General features: G+C 39.9%; 1 protein-coding gene across 2 annotated transcripts in view; it reads right to left on the bottom strand.

Annotated features, from left to right (window-relative positions):
- myom3 (myomesin 3) overlaps positions 1-18,653 on the bottom strand; it is a 92,653-nt gene extending 74,000 nt beyond the window's left edge. Inside the window, exons 1-2 of one of the 2 annotated variants that reach the window (XM_088932007.1) lie at positions 18,547-18,653; positions 1,327-1,431 (exon numbers count right to left, since the gene is read on the bottom strand). In XM_088932007.1, coding sequence (XP_088788133.1) covers positions 1,327-1,431; positions 18,547-18,653 — 212 coding nt within the window. Of the gene's footprint in view, positions 1-1,326; positions 1,432-18,546 lie in introns of those variants that run through there. The other variant, XM_088932006.1, reaches the window with a different exon arrangement.
- Between the last annotated feature and the right edge of the window lie 2,001 nt (positions 18,654-20,654).

The following is a 20,654-nucleotide window of genomic DNA, read 5'->3' as shown; positions in this document are numbered from 1 at the left end:
CTTTCTGTAAGAAAAGCTCAGCTGAAGTGCCTATCTATTATTGTGGAAAAATCTAAATCCTTGGGAAGAGAGCCAGTTATTTTTGGTTTAAGTACTTCCACTTGTGGTGGGGAAAAAAATGACCCATTTCTCCAGCAAAATGTCTGGTTTTCAATGCCTTTCACATCTCTCTGGAGCAAAAATGCAAAGAGATGCATGTAAAAAAAAAATGAGCTCAGAAACAGCTTAATGGTGTGATGGATGAGCTTCAGAGCAGCACTAATGTGTTGAGGTGTTTCTAATACTTTCATAACATTAATGTTATATTATTATTAAGCATAAAGTAAAATCATGCTGCACAAAAGTTTTCTGCCTGCATTGTGGAACACGTCCTGCAATAACTGGGGAAAAAAGTTGACAGCAGCTATTGAGGTTTTATAATCTTAGCTTTTTTCCAAAAGTATACAAGGTGTACACCTCACAAAATATATAATCTGTGGTGAAGTAATAGGATTTGAGCCATGGCGAAGTGAGATTCTTGCACTTTACAATATGCCCAGTCGTCTACTCTGTGTGCCCTGTCATTACCAAAGCGCTGAGACATGATTTTGCTAAGGAGGCAGGTGAATAGTGAGTCAGCTGTTTACTCTTTACTTACTCTTTTACTGCAGGCGTTGAGATTTAAAATATGCCTTTTGGTATATGGGAAAGAAAAAAAAATCAGACACATTGTACAGAAGCCATTGCTCACTCTGTTCTGTTGGCTGACAGATCTCAAATCACTCACAGCAATGAGACGGAGATACAGGAACCTTTTTCTGCAGTTGAGCAGTTTTAAAGACTCACATGTGAGTAATGAAAAGCCCTGCAATATGAAAATAGGCACTGCCAAACTGAAAACATCTAGTTTACTGTACATCATTGCCTGCATCCATGGCATTCACTTTAGCCTTCCAAATGAACATATGTATCAGGGCATGCAGGAAACACAAAGCCAGGCTTGCAGGTACTGGTGTTTTGCTTCCATCGGCTCCATTTTGTGCCCAGTGTTTTATCCCCTACATATTACCTCTGTGCCCAGACTTCCCGTCTTAAATCTCTTTAGAAAAAGTGTATTGTATGGTATCATGTGAACAGCATGAACAGCATTACCAGAGTGAAGACAAAGTGTAGGTACTGTACAACACAGTAACACAATGAGAAAACATACAGAGTTACAACAGTATTTGGTCCATGTAGACTTCAAGTTTCTTTTGGGAAACTAATGGCTTATGGCTACTGCAGTCACAGATGACCACAAAGCAAGTACCACTACAATAAGTTCTCTGTTGTCTCATTCTCACCTACCAGGGCTTTGAGCGAGAGGATGCACCAAAGTTCAGAAGTTCCTTCATAGACATGACCTCAGGGGACACGAAGGGGTGCAATTCTTGGTATGTGACCTCCTCATCACTGTTGGGTAAAACACATGAGAAAGCACTCAGTGCAGGAGAAACCAGAACACAAGTTCTTTTGATTGTGTACACACTCAGAAGAACCCGGTCATAACACAATACCCTCCACTGTATTTTTGACACTTATCAAAATAAGTGGATGGAGTGGTGGCACTGTGGCTAAGGATCTGTGCCTGTGGCTGGAAGGTTGCTGGTTCAAATCCCACGGCTGGCAGAGGAATTCTACTTCGTTGAGCCCCTGAGCAAGGCCCATAACCCCAACTACTCCAGGGGTGCTGTACAATGGCTGATCCTGTGCTCTGACCCCAAGCTTCTCTCCCTGTCTGTGTATCTCATGAAGAGCAGGCTGGGGTAGGTGAAAATATGAATTCCTAATGCAAGAAATTGTGATCTTATCTTATCTCTTATTCATTCATCTTCTCCCTATTCAGTGTCATGGGGGAGCCAGAGTCATTCCTGGAAAGTAATGGGCACCACCATGCTGCCCTTTTGTTGACACTTACCAGTGTAACATTTAATTATAAATAATAGTTGCTGACATTTAAAATGCCTTGAAAAAGCATTCACCCCCTTCCGACAATGTCCCATTTGTTAAATTACAAATTAAATATGCAAATGTTTTAAAGTGAATGTTTAAAAGAAAAAAAACTAAATATACTGACTGCTTAAGTATTCACCCCCTTTGCTAAAGTAAATCTAAATTAGTTCAGGTACACAAAACAGCAATAAAAAGTCACAGCATTAGTTGAAAGGCCCCTGTCTGTGTGCGGTTATTCACATGATTTCAGAATGAATACACCTGTCTCTGTGAGCTTTTTCAGTCAGGTAGCAGACTGAGTGGTAAGATCTCAATTGAGGATTCAAGTAGGAAGACGAAGAAGCTTTCAAAACAACTCAGGGATAACATTTTAGAAAAGGCACAAATCAGGAGAAGGATATAAAAACAATTTCAAAGACACTGAGATTTGTGGTGGCAACATTATGTTTTTGGGGCTGCTTCTCATTAGCTGGGACTGGAAAACTTCTTAAGACAGGAAAACGGACAGAGCAAAGCAAAGGCAAATCTTAGAGGAAAATCCGATTTGGTCTGCTAGAGACCTAAAACCAGGATAAAAACATACTTTTTAGCAGGACAATAACACAAAGCACAGATCCAAAGCTACACGGGAGCGACTTAGAAATAAGAAAGTGAATGTCCTTGAGTAACCCAGAAAAGTTCTGACTTGAGCCTGAAAATCCGTGGCCAGACACGAAATTGCTGTCCATCAACAATCTCTAATCAACTTGACAGAACTTGAGAGTACGGTTTAAAGGAAGAATGGAAAAGAAATTGCACCATCCTGGTGTGAGAAAATTGGTGGAGACTTATCCAGCGAGACTCACAACTGCAATTGCTCCCGAAAGTGCCATCACCAAGTATTGACTGCAATCACCATACTTGAGTTGATTTTTCTTTGGGGTTTTTTTACTGACGGTTAACTTCTCTGACCTATAAAAGGTGTGCAGTTTGAGCATTCATGATTTAATTCATTTTTTCCCCCCCCACTTTAGACAAACACGTACATGTTATTTGCAATCCAACAAAATGAGACAGCATTATACAGTCCTGAATAGTTTTGCAAGACACTTTTCCCCCCCCAAAGGATCTCAAAGTGCTCCACATATAGGGAAAAACTCAATTCAACCACCAATGAAGAACAGCCTCACCTGGGTGATCACATCAGCTATTCTGAACCACTGTACAGCAGATCAGATGGTGAGCTGAGAATTCGCTAAAGCAATTGATTTAATGGGAGGCAGGCTTTCAGAAGCAGAATCTATGCTGTTGTGCGCCTCACTTAGAAAACACTGTATATACAGAGCACATAAAACATCCAGTGGACTTTGCATATGTATACAATCAATGTAATGTACTGTAAATGACAATACCACACAATACAGTATAAAAACATACAGTAGCATTCAAGTGAGCTACATACAGTACATACGTGTATATACAGTATGTTGTCAATGCAATGCTTTGAAGGGGCTCATGCAGCAGAAATTAAAAGAGTAATGGCACTTGGTATTAATGACTTCTTAATGTTTTATTTTACAACCTTTTGTACTCTGAAACATTGTCTTGATGGTAATTTCTCAAATTGGGAGTGAAATGGATGTGAGGGATCATTTACTATTAACACCGCTTTCCTGTAAGCACTCTTAGCACAGATGTTGTTCAGCTGGTTCTGTTTCTGACCAGTTCCCACCTGATTCTCCTACAGAGTTGTGTGGACCAGCTTTAAGATGTCTTTGCTTTGCACCAGATAGAGTCTGGTTCAGTCAGGATAGTGGGGTTAAAACCACCACTCTTTTAAAAGTCAAAGCCCAAGGACAGTGCCTCCTACAAGCACAGATCCCCCTGTACTGTGATCCAGAGGAAGGAATGATACAGAGTCCTGTACAGATAAAAACCAAACCAAATTGCAATCAAATGTAATCTCTGTATAATGATTTACTGTAAGCTTACTCTGAATTCTGATTTCAAAACCATGAAATCCCCTTTAATATGGTTTTTAAATTAAATCTCATTTAATAAAATGTGTGCCAGTACAGGTAAGGTTTAACTGCAGCAACACAAAAATGGCCTTTGTGAGAGGTGTGGGTTTTCTTGCTCTCATACAGTACCGTGCTCCTTCAAGCTGCATTTATTTATAAATAATCAAGAAGCTTTTTGCCAGCATACCCTGGGTTTTCTGTATTTACTTCAAGACAGGCATTTTCAGTCTATTTTTCATTTCACAGCATTATCAAATTGAGCTCCCTAGAGTTCATATTCAGTTGCATTCGAATGACTAGGATTCTATTTTGAACTCATTTCTTAGTATTTTAACTTTTTATTGCCACACTCCCCACCTCCGTCACAGTAACTTTCTTTTTGTTATTAATTAATTCATTTGTTGCTATAGTTACAGAGTAAGGACCTTAGAATGCTTCACAACGCAAGTCTGTCAATTCCTTTATTCTTAGCTTTGACCCTTTAAAGGGGTCTGATATAAAAAGGAAGAGAACAGACAGAAATTAAATATGACTGTTAGTACAAAAGATTTATTTATTGAAACAGATTATTAGTCTGTTCAATTAAACTGAAGAAGTGCAGTATAGGCAGATAGCTAGGGCACTTAATTGAGCTATTTGAAGGTCTCCAATAACTTGCTTTTCATATGTATATATATATGACAACGAGCCTAGTAAATCCATTTAATAAATATACTGTATGCAAAAAAAAAAGATATGCTGTGTTCTTGTAGGTATTGTAGCCTCAGAAATATGAGGCTGTTATTTTATTGGTTACCAGTAGGTGGAACTGAATGCTCATAAGGTCATTTCTTCCCATCAGCCAGTTAATAGAGGTAATACAATACAGTTTCTGCTGGGTTGTTGCAGCTTTTTTTTCATAAATATGCATTGTTAGGTTTCTAACAAAGTTGCTTATCACACCATAAACCCAAATTTAATATTATCAGCAAAATAGCAAAATGCACTTTGTATCTCTGGAAATTCCTGCAGCATGTTTAAATGTAGGAATGCTTAAACTTAACGGGTGCAAATCAGTGGTTTTACCTAGATGATGTCTTTATAATGGTCATCTTCAAGGCTTCTGTCTTCAGATTTGGCTCAAAACACGGCAAACTTTTTAGGGAGAAATAACCATGAGGGATCAAACTACAAGAAACCGTCAGCACTGTGCTTTAACGACTGTTTTAAAAATGAATAAGTAACAATAACCAGTTAAATTCTGAGGTGTAATCTGTACTTATTGGCTCAAAGCATGATTTTTTTTAAAGGTCTACCGCTGCCTTTTTAAAGGCATTGTTAAAAGGGCTTGGAAAGTTTGCAAACGAAATCTAAGGAGTTGCGAGCATCAGGGAAAGACATCAATAATGTATATATTCACAAGTGCCAGGGAGACCCATGGAGCAGTCTGGGATGTGCTTCCAGCTTTATCTGAAGTGACACGGACAGCACAAGCACTTCCATGAAATATGCATCAGCTAAAGTTGTGTCCGCTGATAGAAAGGCATTCTCTGGGACTGATTTATAATGCTTTCTGGAGTGGTAATGCAATGTCATTGTGAGCAGTGATTAGCAAATGGCTTACACTGGCATACCCAAAGCAAACTCTTTAGGAGCTGACCGCATCCTGGAATATATTACTGCTATGTTATTAGACCCTGTGGATCTTGTCAGATTTTATATTAAAACTGTGGACCGTTCTACCTACAGTAGATCATTTGATGTTTTAATAGTGTAACGCAACGGGGGCTCAGGCGGGCGCCCTTGCCGCATTAGGTCGGCCCCCCACCGTCGGGGGCTCGAACCCGGGACTCCCGCGTCACTCAGCAGGGACCCAGCCCAGTGAGCTAAAGAGAGATCTCTCTACAGCCCAGTAGCTGTAGTCCTGCTATCACAGGGAAGGGCGGTGACATCACCTGCTCTGGTAAGCCGGCTCTTACACAGTACCTGTTGGCCGTAAGCATTACACTCTCCCCCACTTAAATCGCCATCCCCGGAGAAGGGCTATCCCACCCCGCTTCTGACACCAATGTAACGCAACAGGGGCTCAGGCGGGCGCCCTTGCCGCATTAGGTCGGCCCCCCACCGTTGGGGGCTCGAACCCGGGGCTCCCGCATCACTCAGCAGGGACCCAGCCCGGTGAGCCAAAGAGAGATCTCTCCACAGCCCAGGGGCTGTGGTCCTGCTATCACTGGGAAGGGCGGTGACGTCATCTGCTCTGGTAAGCCGGCTCTTACACAGTACCTGTCGGCCGTAAGCGTTACAATAGTTAATGCCTGCGTTTTGAGGGTGGATATCTCTACGCCCACATTATATGGCCACAGGTGATCACTCTATCAAATAGAGGTAGGTTCTTGCACTGACAGCAGTTTACTGATTAATAGGCAGAGAGCAGACACGCAAAGAGGGAGAGTCCCTGGACTGGGACAGCAAAAGAAGACAATGATATAATACAAACCACCACAAAAAACTTTATAACCACAGAACATGGATCTGTTTTTACAACCGGATGCTTTGCAGAGGGTGGCACAGTGGCAGAGTGGCTGAAGCTCTGGGTTCAATTCTGGAGCTTTTGAAAGTGTGATATCTACCTGGAGTTGGTAGGTTTTCTCCTTACAGCGCTGAGGCCCTGGGTTTGATTTCCGGGATGATCTCTGCATGTTCTCCCTGTGTTCGCATGTTCCTTTATCATTTTAAAATGTATAGGCCCTACTATACAGTACACGTAAGGCTATAAAGTGGTACAATGGTAATGTGGAGTAATAGAGGCTTCAGCCTCTACCAATTTCCGAATTTCAAAATTGTCTTTTTTTAGGTATGTTCACCGAATTTGGACCTAACCAACTGGACCTCTGGAGAAGAAAAGAATAAATTCCCACTGTGGACACATCATTCCTACCTACGTCCACTCATCATAAATGGTTCACTTACTAAGTTCTACTTAGTTAGAAATACAGGCAGAAATAAAGGAGAGAGTAACCTAACCTGCTGGAAAACACCCTTGAAGCTGTGTCCTTTTGAAACTCAGGACAGAGGCCATAAACAAGTTAACTGAACATAAAAGCACACAGATCAATAATTCATTAATTAACACTGGTTATTTAGAGCTCCTTTGGAACAAAAAACACCAGACATGTCCCTTAAGAGCTGGATATGGAACTGACTGGAGGGAGGCATGTCTCTCACAGAAAGTATTGCCTTCCTGCAATCTTTGAAGTCACCATAGGGGGCACTGTGTTTACCAGAAGCCAAGAGACCCCGGACAGCTATTCCTACCCCAATCTCTGCAGCACTCAGCCACCTGAGAGACAGCGGGAGAGACACAGGAGAGACAGCCGGCTAGTGACATGATCTGAACTCCAACCCATGACAAATGGATCACAGAACCCAACCTGTGCTCATATGAGTGCCTTAAAGCAGCTAAGCCACTTGGGAAGGACCATGGGTTTGATTCATTTTATACAAGATTATAGTTGTGAACTAGCTGTAGAGCAACAGTACCCAATAGATCTGAGCAAGCTGGCATTTCTATTTTATCAGTTTGGAATTGGTCTGGACTCTTTTACTGAAGAGAAAGCTCCATCATCGCGTGCCTCATATCGCTGACAGATATACTGAGCTTTATTGCAGGGAGCAGTGCTAGATTCACATGGGAAGAATGGCTCATATGTTTTGCTTTTGTTTGCTGACACCAAAAACAGCATTATTTCTTTCAGAGAGCAGATAACCTCTCTTTTGTCAAGCCACAAAATCTGTTTAAATGCTCCCCTGTGTGGTTTTACAGTAACTGCAGGTTACAAAGTTTGTGTGTGTGAGAGAGTGTTGGGATGGGAGCAGCCGTTTTCTTCCTGGATCCAAAATCTGCTGTTTTGCTAATGATCGCCCTGTTTTTAACCACAAAAACGAAAAACATTGAATTAGGCAGTGCCGTGTGTTGAAACAAAAAACAGGCAAAAAGTTAACAATCACCTGGAGGTATGAGGAAAACAGCTGCAATAACAGGCCAGGTCATTTATTACTTGAGCGGTTATGAACCTCTGGCAACACAGCAGCCCCAGATTAAACCTGCCATTACTCATGGAGATTTTAATTTGTGGCAGATGTCAATGTAGGATTACAAGTGTTATTATCTCACAATATTTTAGATTAAAATGAGTATGTGGTAGTAGTGACAACAGAGCAGAGGGTTGCAATTTATAGATATAAAAATAGAAAATAAAATTAATCTAATCAGACTAAATTAATCCAAAAGAGAAATGACTGGTTGTGCAATTTTAGACTTACCTTCTGAAATGGCTCTTTTGTTCTTCAAAGACCTGCATGAGCTGCTTTGAAAAACCTCTTATTAAATAATTAGAATCTTATTATACCGGGCATCAAACGATGCACTCTATATTTATGCATAAATATTTTTTAGAAAAATGAAATGCACAGATTTGGGAATTGGTTTTTCACGTCACTATGATTAACTGATTATTCATGGCGAATCATGATACAATCAAGTGACTATTGCATATAGGATTGATTGGGCACACATGAAGAGGTGATTTAATCTGTTGAATGTCAAGCTGGAGAAAAATCAAGGAAGGAATCACAGAAAGGAGCAAATATCAAGGGATCATCACCTTTGTGCCATCGCACCTGAGGTGGACTTGATGGAAAGGTCTGATTGCGATGGTCTAGACAGCAATGTATAGTCACTTCACTATAGGAGTACTTTGCGGGTCACTAGAGTTAAGCCCCATTGAACATGGGGTGTTTGTGGGGTGGCATGGTGGAGCAGTAGTTAGCATTGCTGCCTTGCAGCTGTAGGACCCTGGATTAGATCCCCTCCTCCATGTTTGCTTGGACTTCCACCTATACTGATGGGCTAATTGGCTTTTGGGAAAATTGGCCCTAGTGTGAGTGTGTATATGATTGTATCTGTAAATGCCCTGCGATGGACTGGTGACCTGTCTAGGGTGTTGCCTGCCTTGCGCTTATTGCATTCCGGGACAGGCTTCCCCCACTACCTTCAATTGGATAAAGCAGTCAGAAAGCAGATGAATGGAACATTTGTGGGATGAACCAATACTATATTTGGTATCTACGGTTTAGACCTGTGAACAGGAACATGCTTGTCTGGGCTCTGTGATGTTTCTTCAACACCTGCATCATGGGGCAAAGCATGTGTTACAGATGCACAGTACAGCTTGCAGTGGTCACACACTAGCACAGCAGCATGTGACGTTCACAGCAGACACCCTGTTGATCAGCCCTGCCGATGATAAATGTCAATCAGCATAATTAATTTACATAAGAACATTATAAGAGTTACAAATGGGAGAAGGCCATTTGGCCCATGAAGTAGTTAGTAGTTAAATGTTCTAAGAGTCTCACCCAGGCCTTTCTCATATTCGTTAGGCTAACTATTTTCTAGGTTATGTACATATAATGTAGGTGAATTTCAAGTTTAGTTCTTATCATTTCCATTGCCTTGCATATAATAGAAGTCAGAATTAATAGTCTAGAATGACTTTGTTTTCTGAACTACATTAGCCATTCAGGGTATGCGATTTTGTTAAACAACTATTGGTTTACAGATAATCTATCTCATTTCCTTGAATACAATTGTTAAGATAGCATTGGGATGTAGGGAGGTTATTAATCTTGGTGCCTTCTAGTACCCAAAACACTATATTCTATGCTCATACTTTCCAATACAGAATTTTGTCCTTCTTCTGCTTGAGGAACATTGCTGCCTGCTTCCTTAGTGAGCACCTGAGTGAAAAACTCATTTAGTACATCATCCCCCCTTTTTTGTCCAGTATATATTTTACTTAATCCTTGATGATGCTTTTCCTTTTATCTCCTGCCTGTTCACCTAAATGTTTTTGGCCACACCTCAGCACAGAAAACCAAGTGTTACATTAAGGCTGTGTTACGTTATTGAAAACAGATTTGTGAATATGGAGCAGTTAGAAGTGAGAAGTGTTTCTGATGTTTTATTTAGTAAAGTCAGTAACATTATGACCTTGTAGCCTGATCTTGTCAGAACCAGAAGCTCATTAAGCCCTGGCCAGCACTGAAGCAGAAGACCTCTGTGGAAAACCAGGCTGCTGCTGCTGCTGCTGCTGCTGCTGCTTCATGTGGCGTTTGTAGACCAGTAAGTGGCGCTTTTACCTCTGAACTTTCCAAGCCAATTTCTCAGTACGGTGACAGGGGAAGAGACATGTTATAGGAAGTGCTGGTCTTCAGACGAGGCATTAAACCAAGGTGCAGACTACTGGGTTATTCAAGTTCTTAAGGCACTGCTTGTAAGAGTAGGGTTGCTAACCCTGGTGTCCCGGGACTGTAAAATCTGACTTTTTTTAAAGATGCCCTAGAATTCAGTTGGAGAAGAAATGGTACTTTTCAATATACTGTCTGTAAAAGTGCTTTGGTATTCTTTCAGATGAGAGCTCTATATAGAGCTATAAATACAACTAAAGCAGTACAGATGTAAGGAATTAATTTTTTACAAAACTGCTAAACTCCATGGGAGCAGCCTCTCTTCTGCTTTTTTTCTGTTCTACTGAGCTCTGAGGAAAAGAAAATCGGCACACATGATCATGACCATAAAAGGGGTTTATGTTTGGACTTACAGAACCTATTATAGAACAAGTATGAAAAACTAATCTTTGACAACATTTCATTGCGTGACTGTTTTAGGTGTATTGTGAATAGCTCCATAAATGACATGTTACAAATACTAATAATATTAATAAATACTAATAGTTCTGAAAGTGTCAGACATGTTTTTCTATCATGCAAGCAATATGCAAAGGCAATAGGAAGTTGGGAGCCCAGGGATTATGCAGGGCAATATGGAAAAGGAAAAGGCAGCTCACAGAATGAGTAGGTTCCAGTCAGATCTATGGTATTTGTCTCACACTTTTACAGTGTTGCAGAGACAGTCTTATGTTCTGAGATAGCAGCAGAACATGTCGATTTCAAGATGAGGTTTTAAATCATCCTGAGGTCTCACTAGATCTCATACAGTATTACAAGAATTGCTGTGCAGAAAGAGTATCCATACGAACAACACCTGACCACATGTATAGGATAATGAACTGAAAACTGTCAGCAAGCAGTGGCACACTAAGCAGTGCATTTTGCAACAGAAAGTACTGCAATAGCAGGGTCTAGACAGAGAGGGAAGAAAGGGTGAGACACTACAGTACCCGTCAATAAATTGGCCTCAAAATGGCAGCACACCCGCACAGCAATTGGAACCACATTATAGTGGAGAAAGATTCCTGGCCGAAAAACCTACAGCGTAAGCAACTCAGCAGAGCCAGATGGCGAGATCAAAAGCAGCAAAAACCAAGATGATCATGAATTACTATCAGTTTTCCGTTTGGTCTCTGTGACAGGAATAAAGTTGAAGCTATACTGTCTTATGACACGTGTGTTGTGTTCACAGCTGGTGATCCAGTCTTTTTCCGAAGCCTCTTCTGTCCCACTGCCTAGTGATCAAATAACACAAACTCTGAACTTCGGCACCATTTCTTTGTTGTCAACATAGCAGAGACACTGATGAAACTAAGTAACCAAACGACATATCTGGCAATTCTACAACATGCTTTCTTGTTTAATTAATGAAATGCTATCTTAATTCCAATGTAATGCTGTCACATAGTTTATTAACTACAAAACGCAGGCTGTGCACTGACGGCAGATGAAATGTCTTTCAAAACCAGATCTTTGTTGCAAAGCCATTGTAGCAAGGCCTGCTGTGGGTATAGAGCTCTTTGTACTTCTCCATGTCAACAAAGTTTTCCGTCGTTCATCTTTGAGATGATTCTGGAGCTAAACTTTTCACTGAAAAACTGGGTCTAAGATATGGTTCAACAGCTCAGTTTACTTGGCCCCTGACCCCATTAACTGGTCACAGCTTCAGTCACAGGGTTTTGAACAACAGCACAAGGACTCTGGAGGCTGATGGGCCATTGGGAGATCATGAAGTGACAAAATATCTACATTTGCATTTTACACTTGATTTATGGATTTCCTATGGTCCACTTAATGAATGGTTGTGCATATAAATAGGCTTGAAGTGTAGTAGTGGCTGCAACGATACTGTAGAAGCAGTGGCTACAATGGGTACAGAACAAGAGTGGTGAATTGACATCAGATCTGTGTAGAATGCAAAACACTTCAAAAACGTTTCTTGGTTTTCTTATTTTTCCTGGAGAAATTGGGCCATCTCCAAGCACTCATGTTTTTCTCATAGTCACATCTCATTTAGTATTTCTACATCCCAGCTCTTGGGTCCTGGGTTCAGGTCTGGACTGGGTCACATTCCATGTGGGGTTTACAGGGGTTAAGCTGGATGGCCACGGACATTACCAGGAACATGCACCTTTCTGATGGATTGGACTTTTATTTGGTAATCAGCACCCAGTTTTTGTATTTTTTTTTTCCCCACCCTGGACCATGTCCTTTTTTGAAATAGGAAATTAAGGTGCTACTCAAACATGTATATACTGTATCAAAGATAGCTCTGTTCTTTGCAAATAACACTGTTACATTGCAATTTGTTGAAGGCACTATAGCTATATAGTATATAAATCTTCAGTCAGTTGTAAGAACTTATAACACGAGGTTCATTGTATCTTCTGTTTTTGATTCCAACTGAGTTATTAAATTGAGCTGTTTAGTGAACTATCTCCAGCTGTTTAAGAGCAGAAGGCAATTAATGTGTGGAAGATATTCTCTACAGGCAGGACCGCAGGACATTAACACATTTGACACCACAGCTATACAAACACCCAGGTTGAAGCCTGACTTCATTATTATGTTGAGCTCCTAAGAACAAATAAAAAGTTTTTACAGGAGAAACAAAAGAAAACCTAACCCTTACTGAGCTCTAACTTTGCACAGTTCAGGATGGGACAATTATTTGAACAAGAAAAAAAAGTACTAATGCCAAACATACAGAACATTATCTCACATATAAGTTATTGACCACATCCTATGATGATGACAGAAACAGAAACAGAAATACTGATGACAGAAACAGAAACACTTAGCTGATGAGGAATATTGCTACCAATTTTGATCTTCCAACCCATTGAGCCTCACTTTTCATCACACGCCAACCTGGCTGTCCCCAGTAATATCCTCTTTGTCTTCACAAGGCCTTTCTAGGATTTATTTGGTGCCTCTTATAGCACGATCTTAGGCTTGGTTGCAGCCTCCTGCTGGGGACTAAATTGGAGACACCTGCCTCAATTGACAGATCTACCTCCTGTGGAATGGAATTTCACAGACAGAAAAAAGTTAATCTGATTGGTCCTGTGCATAACAGATCATTCAACAGGGGCAGCAGGAGTCAGAAGTCAGCAGTCATGTGCATACAGTAGGCCAGGGGCTGTTCAAGGAGAGAGTCATAAAATATCAGCTGTAGAGAGTTGAGATAGCACAGGAGTGTTTGTAGAGCTCTTGTGTTTGTTGCTTGCCATGTTAGGTTCTCAGCGACACTATACTGGATAAAATGGTTAGAAAATGAATTGATGTTTATATTACAATAGAAGTCAAATTTAGCAAAAAATATTATGGGGGAGGTTTAAACTATAGTATTAATACTCTGTAGTAAATATCTAGATTTGTAATGTCTTAATCCTATATAAACTTATTAATCAACTAATTTGTAATACTCTGCCTTTGTTATTGCCTTTGTACTTTACAACTTATGCAAAAGCAAGTGTTATCAGCTATCGTATAGGATCAACTTATACAGAAGCCATTATGAAAGTCCTTTTTCACATTATCAGTAAACTCCAAAAAAGTTGACCTATATCTTAACCTTTAGTGTAACAGAATAAAAATGCGTTGGGAACACTGTCAGATTACAAACTCTTATCATAAGAATTTGATATTCATGCTATTGATTTAGGGTTAGGATTGCAGGTGTTTATGAAGGTGTAAAGTACACACCTCGTAGTAAAAACCCCCATTGGTAAAACTATAGATTTTCCTGAAAACACAAATGAAGCTATATTTTCCCATTTCTGCCATTGCTAATGTAAAGAACAGGACTGCTTATGCTGTATGGGACAACAACAAAAAAATTCACAGCCTCCTGCAGCCTTTGGTAGTTTTGTCTTTGCTCTCTGCAAACATGAAGGATTCATTTTGGTCAGGGATTGTAGTAATTATCATGCAGCAGTACTGGCAGGCATTTTTCTCCTGAATACCAATTGCCCTCTCCTTTCACATGCTTATCTGTTTGACCTTACATAATGGCACGTCACATTTGCCCAGCATCTTGGTGCTAACAAGCTTAACCTGGTCCCCCTAAATTCCTTTAAAAGACTGGCTAACTGTGACGCAAGGGTTACAACTTACACAGAGAAAATCTATAAAAACATGGAAAGTTAAGTGTTATTAAAGAACTAGTAAAGGTTGGTTCCATGCTGAAAAGAGAAGAAAAGAAAACGTTTAGGCTTTTCAGGTGTCAAGGCCCCACAGCCGAAACGTTGCGTTTCTTTTCTTCTCTTTTCAGCATGGAACCAACCTTTACTTGTTCCTTTGCAGCCTCCGTGTGCTGACGCAGCTCCCTACTTGAACTACCTAAGTGTTATTACCCTAGTAGCAATTGGCCTCTTTCAGCAATTAGCTAAAGATAAATTGTTTTGATGCAGAAATGTTTTCTGTTTTCTTATATAAATGTAGGTTTGGCAACCAATTTGTATTACATACCTAGGCAATTTTGGAATGGCCAGGAATTCAGAAACAGTGTCTTTATGTCTCAGCCCACAGTGATGAGCGAGGTAATTGGACAGGGAGAATGAATGAGGAAGTGCGAAAAGGCTGCATTCAGCATTTTTGTCTTTGAACACCTGACGGCCAGCTGCAGTTCGGCTGCCTACTAAACCGGAGGTCCTCCCCTCACACATGACTACAGCAGCCTGGAAGTTGTAGGCTGGGGGGTCACAGCTTTACTTAGACAGGACCCTGACCAATCGGTCCCAGTCTTATCCTAGGCAGCACTAGTTAACCTTTGCTTGTGTAATCGCAATCACAGCTGGCTGGTGATCCAACCCAGCTGCAGACTCGCAACATCTGGGTCATACAGCTCATACTACCATGAGAGCCAGTGCCAGCTGAGCCCCTCAAGACCCCCACTAAACTGGACTCGCAGATGTATGAAGCAGTGTATGTAGCCTGTATGGATTTAGAAAACGCCACACTCCTCCATCCATTTTCTAACCTCTTCTCCCACTTCTGAGCCATGGCAGACTATCTATTCACCCCTAATCTGCACTCTCTGTTGACCAGTTCTTACTCCAGTAATCATGGACATAAATGGTGGTCACGGTACATTGATGTAATGCCCCCAGGTGTGCACTGTCAGTGTTCAAAGATATATGATGAACCTCCACTGATTTTCCCTTAACTTTTTTCCACTGATCTTGAGACATCACAAACATCATGCTTTCAATACCACTGCCCTGTCAGAGAAGGCGTGCTCATAAGCCTTTTGAAAAAATGGGGCTTCAATGCCAAACAATTGCTTTAAACAGGACCCTCCAGTGCTTTCATTGGTAACCTCAAAAAGGACTGTCGCCACTCATTGAAATTATAATGTCCCCCCCACCCCATAGTCTGTATTGTTTAAATCCTGATTTGTAGTTTAAATATTCTTTTAAGTTTACATAATCTGAAACTTCAAATAAAGGTATTTTGCTAAATTATATAACTAAAATATTAAAAAAATAAAACGTATACTCTTGAAGCAATGGTAGGTTAACATAAGACAATACCAGCAATTAAATGTTTCACCCTTTTCTTCATTCCAAGGGCTAACACACTGCAGACGTTTATTTCCATGCTGTTTAATTATTTATGCCATCAGCAAGGTATCTGAATAAAACTGCCAGTTTTCATTAAGGTTTTTATGGGCTGAAGCACCAAGCAGTGTGAATTATGATGAACGCTTCATCTTTTTTCCTATTTTATCTTTCTGATGCACTGACGAGAGCTAGCCTATGATGGTCTGGAAAACACGGGCAGTTTTTACAGGTTATGCTCTGAAATGAGTGGGTCCTCAGAGGCTGGGATTCCTGCTGCTTTTCGCAGTAGGCATTTGATTCAAACTAAAACCGATAAGATTTTTATTCAAACAATTAATTAACACAGTATCATTAACAAGAACAATAATCGGAGGATTCTGTGGCCCTTAAAGACTGGAGTAACCCATACCTGAATTGTACCTTTTTGTTTTCAAACACAGGAAAAATTGATAATCTGAGAAGGTGATGGGTTCAAATAAGACTTTCCAGGTTTTTGGCCAATTAATGGCTGGATTTGATTTCTTGTTTAAACTGAGACCTGTGAAACTTGCTAGACTGCAGTCCTCCTGGTCCGTGACTGGCCATCCATGTTTACTGACCATCTGTCAAGTGCAGTTCCCGGAGGGACCTCACTCTGTCTTCACAGCATCATATACCGTCTCGTACTGAGCTGAAATCATGATGTCATTATCTGTAATGAATGTAACTCTTCAATCCAGGCCTTGATAAGCTTTTGTGCTACTGTGTTGCAAGGCCAAAGGGATTTCTCAGCCTGTCCATCTCTAAATACTTTGAAATAAAGCACAAATAAGGTGAAACTCTTTTCAGTTCTGTTCAATCAGACCGAGCAAAACTGGGAACATGAGCATGGATCATTTTAGCAGGAGACAACTAACAGCCCTCCAAATTAGTTATTTCTGGCAAGGAGTAACTGATGTATTGTACAGTACGTCACCCAATTCAGGGTCATGGGGGAGCTAGAATGCACCCTTGACTGGTGTCCGGTCCATCACAGGGCACACACAAGCAAGCATGCACACATTCTCACCAGGGACAGTTTTCTCAGAAGCCAATTAACCTACCAGTATGCCTTTAGACTGTGGTTGCAAATATGGGGAGAACATACAAACAGATAGCACTCCATGTCCTGAGTTGGAATCAGGGCACCAGCACTGCGAGGCAGCAGTGCTAGCCAGTGCACCACCATGCCTCCCTTTCTTCTTCATACTGGACTGTATGTAAACCCCTATGGTGTTACTCACTAGCAGTACCTAAAATATTCAGATGTTCTTCCTCTGATATTCAGTCAGAACACAGATGAAACTGCAGCTGTTGTTTCAAAATGTTCCTTTTGCTCTTGTCCAGCATGCTGTCTTCATTTATCCTGCATCACATTTGACGACTCATTGTTTGTTAGATGAGCATGTTGGAGTATTGTGACACGAATTCAAAAACTTCATTATCTGTATCATAATATATATCTTAGCATATCTAAAACCTCATTTTCATTTCTGTGACAAGGTACCATACCCGATAGTCATCAAAATACAGATAACATACAGAATCAGTTAGCAGAAGTAGTATGTTGGAAATCAGTCATACTGATGTGCTGATGAATGTGATTGATAATAACCGTGTAGCAATAACTTAAGTTATTTAATTTGTTTTCAATTTAATGCTTGCTGCAGTGACACTACAGTGGTTTGAATGTATGAATAATATTAGTTAAGTGAATTTTCTTGGCACCTGAGTTTTGAGGAAATAACAGCTCTCTGCAAATGTCCATTGAGTTTAAATATGGAACAAACATTTCTTAGTCCTATTATACACATCTCAAAAACAGACCCTCTTCTTCCTGCACTCAATTATTTCAGTATGAGCTCAGGCTAAAATTCAGTAGGAACAAAAGTCACTATGAACTTAAGACAATTCTGTAAAATGACAGCTGTAAAAATCTGACCAAGAACAAAGTAATGTTGCCACAGAGCCATCAAAGCATTATTCTGCAGAATGTGTCAGTATTTAGGTGTGGGTTAAACAAATTGTCACCCGATAAGTTTCCTACAGTACACATTTTGAACCAAGGACTTCACAGTAGGTTTGTTTTGGATGCAAGCTACAGAGTTCTCCCACAAAATGAGAAGTATTGAGTACCTTGTTTGGAATGATCTATTATCAGGTTGGACATACATTAATTCAGAGTTCTTAAGGAATGCCTTTTTTCACTGCTTCAAAAGTTTGTTTTCACCACTGACATCTGTTCCTGTCATAGATATGATAGGGCCACTACCTCCTCCACAGACTAAACCGAAATGTTTTCCTTAATTAGCCTAGACCAAAGTCAAATCATTTTCTTGCCTTCTTTGCATGTTGAAATATTCACAATGATGGCATGGAAACATTCAGAACCTCATATTTTTAATGAATGTGAGAGCTATTAACTGTGAGTTTGCTTTATCCACTCAGCTCAGCAACACCTCACTTTAGTTCATTTCTTTTTAATACACACCCCACCTCCAGGCTCCTCCTGATGGGAAATCCATTCAGCTGGGTAACCCACACTATTGTGCAGATTGTCTCAGTAGGGGCCTAACGGTATTTAGTGCTGACTTATTTCTTGATTGGAAGTGGCTAGGATTCAGAAATGTTTTTGGTGAAGAGAGTGCTTCTCCCTCATAAAGGATCGTGGAATGTTCAAATAAAAAAAAAACTCCACTTAGATGGACAGGCTTAATTACCTCGACTTGAATTTCTTCTTGGAGGTTGTGGAGGATGTTTGGAGGCTGTGAAACATCTGATCACTCTGCTCCTCCTGTGTGTGATGTATCAGCGTCTTTGTTGCCATTCTGAGGCAACTCTTGAAATGGAAATAAAGAAAGACATTTATATGCCTTATTTACGCCGAACATAGCATAAAATATTAATGCAATGGAAAAATAAAGAGGAGCATTAAATATATTTAACAATTTAAGGACCCATTAAATTAAATATGGCTATAATTCTTTGCGGGCCATTGACCTAGCAGCTAATCAGTTCAGGTCTATTATTCAAAAGCTCTCGCTCTTAGATTATTGCAATGACTTGTTGTGAAGTTTAATTGGACTAAAATGAACAACGTCAGACTACAGTATGGTGTTAATGATATCCCTCTTATTTCATAATAGATTCTCAAGAGGGCAGTACAGCAGAATAAAACCTTTTCTGAATTTATTTTAGACCTTCTTCAACAAGCTTTTGGGAAATATCATCTTATATCAGATAATGAGACATTTCGACCTGTAGTCTTATGTAGCTTTACAGAAAGCTTCACTCCTTGAAGGATAACTTTGATGGATGAGTCCATCTAATCCAGTTACATTTAATGTCTCATATCTGTGCTCCCTGCAGATAACTGAGAACCCAAAGGGAATAAATTAAATTAATGCAATTCCATTAAGACAGTGTAAGTTCAGTATCTATTTCTGTCAACTCTGAACTAATTTAAACCAAAAAAATAGTTTAATCCTAAAAATGTTTATTCAGTATTTTCACCTTTAGTCACAACTATTGGGTCTTATTTACAAGTAAAAAAGGTTAAAAAAACTAACACGTTTATGGTACAAAGTAAAAAAAACTACCACTAGCTAAAACAATAAAAGAGGTATCACTGAGAAATAAGCCACTATGTACATTTGAAACTTATTAAAAATGTACATATTACATATAGGCAAGAAAAAGATTTTTGCTCTACATTCAAGAACACAAAGATACATTGCTAAAAATAAATAACACCCAAATAAATTACATGAAGCTCTTGAACAATTCGAGGTAGATCCCAGTTTAATAAACATACTAGCAAACAAATAATACAAAGACATACAGTAACGGTAACAAAAAACTGATATTTGGGGACAGGTAGCTTCTCAATTCTATATTTCATCTAGGTTTTCTTTCATTTCACTATCTGCCCCCCTGGTGACACTGTTCTGGTTTCTGACAAACCCCATTTTTCTGAAACAAAACCTTACCTAATAATTAGGCAAATCACTCAAGGATGTTGCTGCAACAAGCCAGTCGCAGAGAAACGACTCTTCCAACACACAAGGGATTTGAGCACCTTGAGGAGCAAAAGAGAGGACAGAGCTGGTTAGTTCTCCCAGCTGATGACACACTGTGCCCTTCAGCCTGAGAATGTGGCTCACACAATGGTGTCCTTCCCAAGGCAGTAAATATAGACTCCCCTCTGTTACAGCCCAGTTAGACTCACAGCACCACACTTCATTGGCAGCGGAACAGACAATAGAGGAAAAGAGATCTTGGCAGAAAGGCTTCAAACTGAACAGCAGAAGGTCTTCTTTACAGAGAGGCAAATGTTTTTGAAGTTTCTCTAGCTTATTCTAAGAAAATGACTACTCCATCTTTAATCTTTAATAAGAAAAGTGCCATCAAATTATAAAGATCATGTTCCTCATCTAGAAGTGCAATAAAACATTTAAATGTATTCATTGGTCTTGTCAAGTCAGAAATGCCACTAGCTACTTTTATTTGAATGTTTCTGGGCTTCCTGCTATAGTTTATGTGCAAGACTTAGACAAACAGTGTTCATTGTGGGAAGACTGAAGCTATGCAGATGTAGGCTTTCATGCAGTATTTCTACAGCTATTACAGTTGCCAAATAATGTTTGAAACATGTTTCACGTGAGGCACGCGTCTTAGTTTAAAAAAAATCTACATTTTAAATATTTACTTTGGTTTATTGAACTAAGCTTCAGTGCTAACTTGAGTGTTTCTCTGCTTTTAGCACTTATGAATTTGGGGTTTATTCAATTTGAGACAAAGTAAATGGAAAAAGGCTGTACCAGCAACA

Source organism: Atractosteus spatula, chromosome 14 (assembly GCF_055471065.1).
Source record: "Atractosteus spatula isolate fAtrSpa1 chromosome 14, fAtrSpa1.hap1, whole genome shotgun sequence".
In the NCBI taxonomy this organism is placed as follows: domain Eukaryota; kingdom Metazoa; phylum Chordata; class Actinopteri; order Semionotiformes; family Lepisosteidae; genus Atractosteus; species Atractosteus spatula.
Note: the sequence above shows the minus strand (reverse complement) of the source record. Positions and strands in the feature narration are given on the sequence as shown.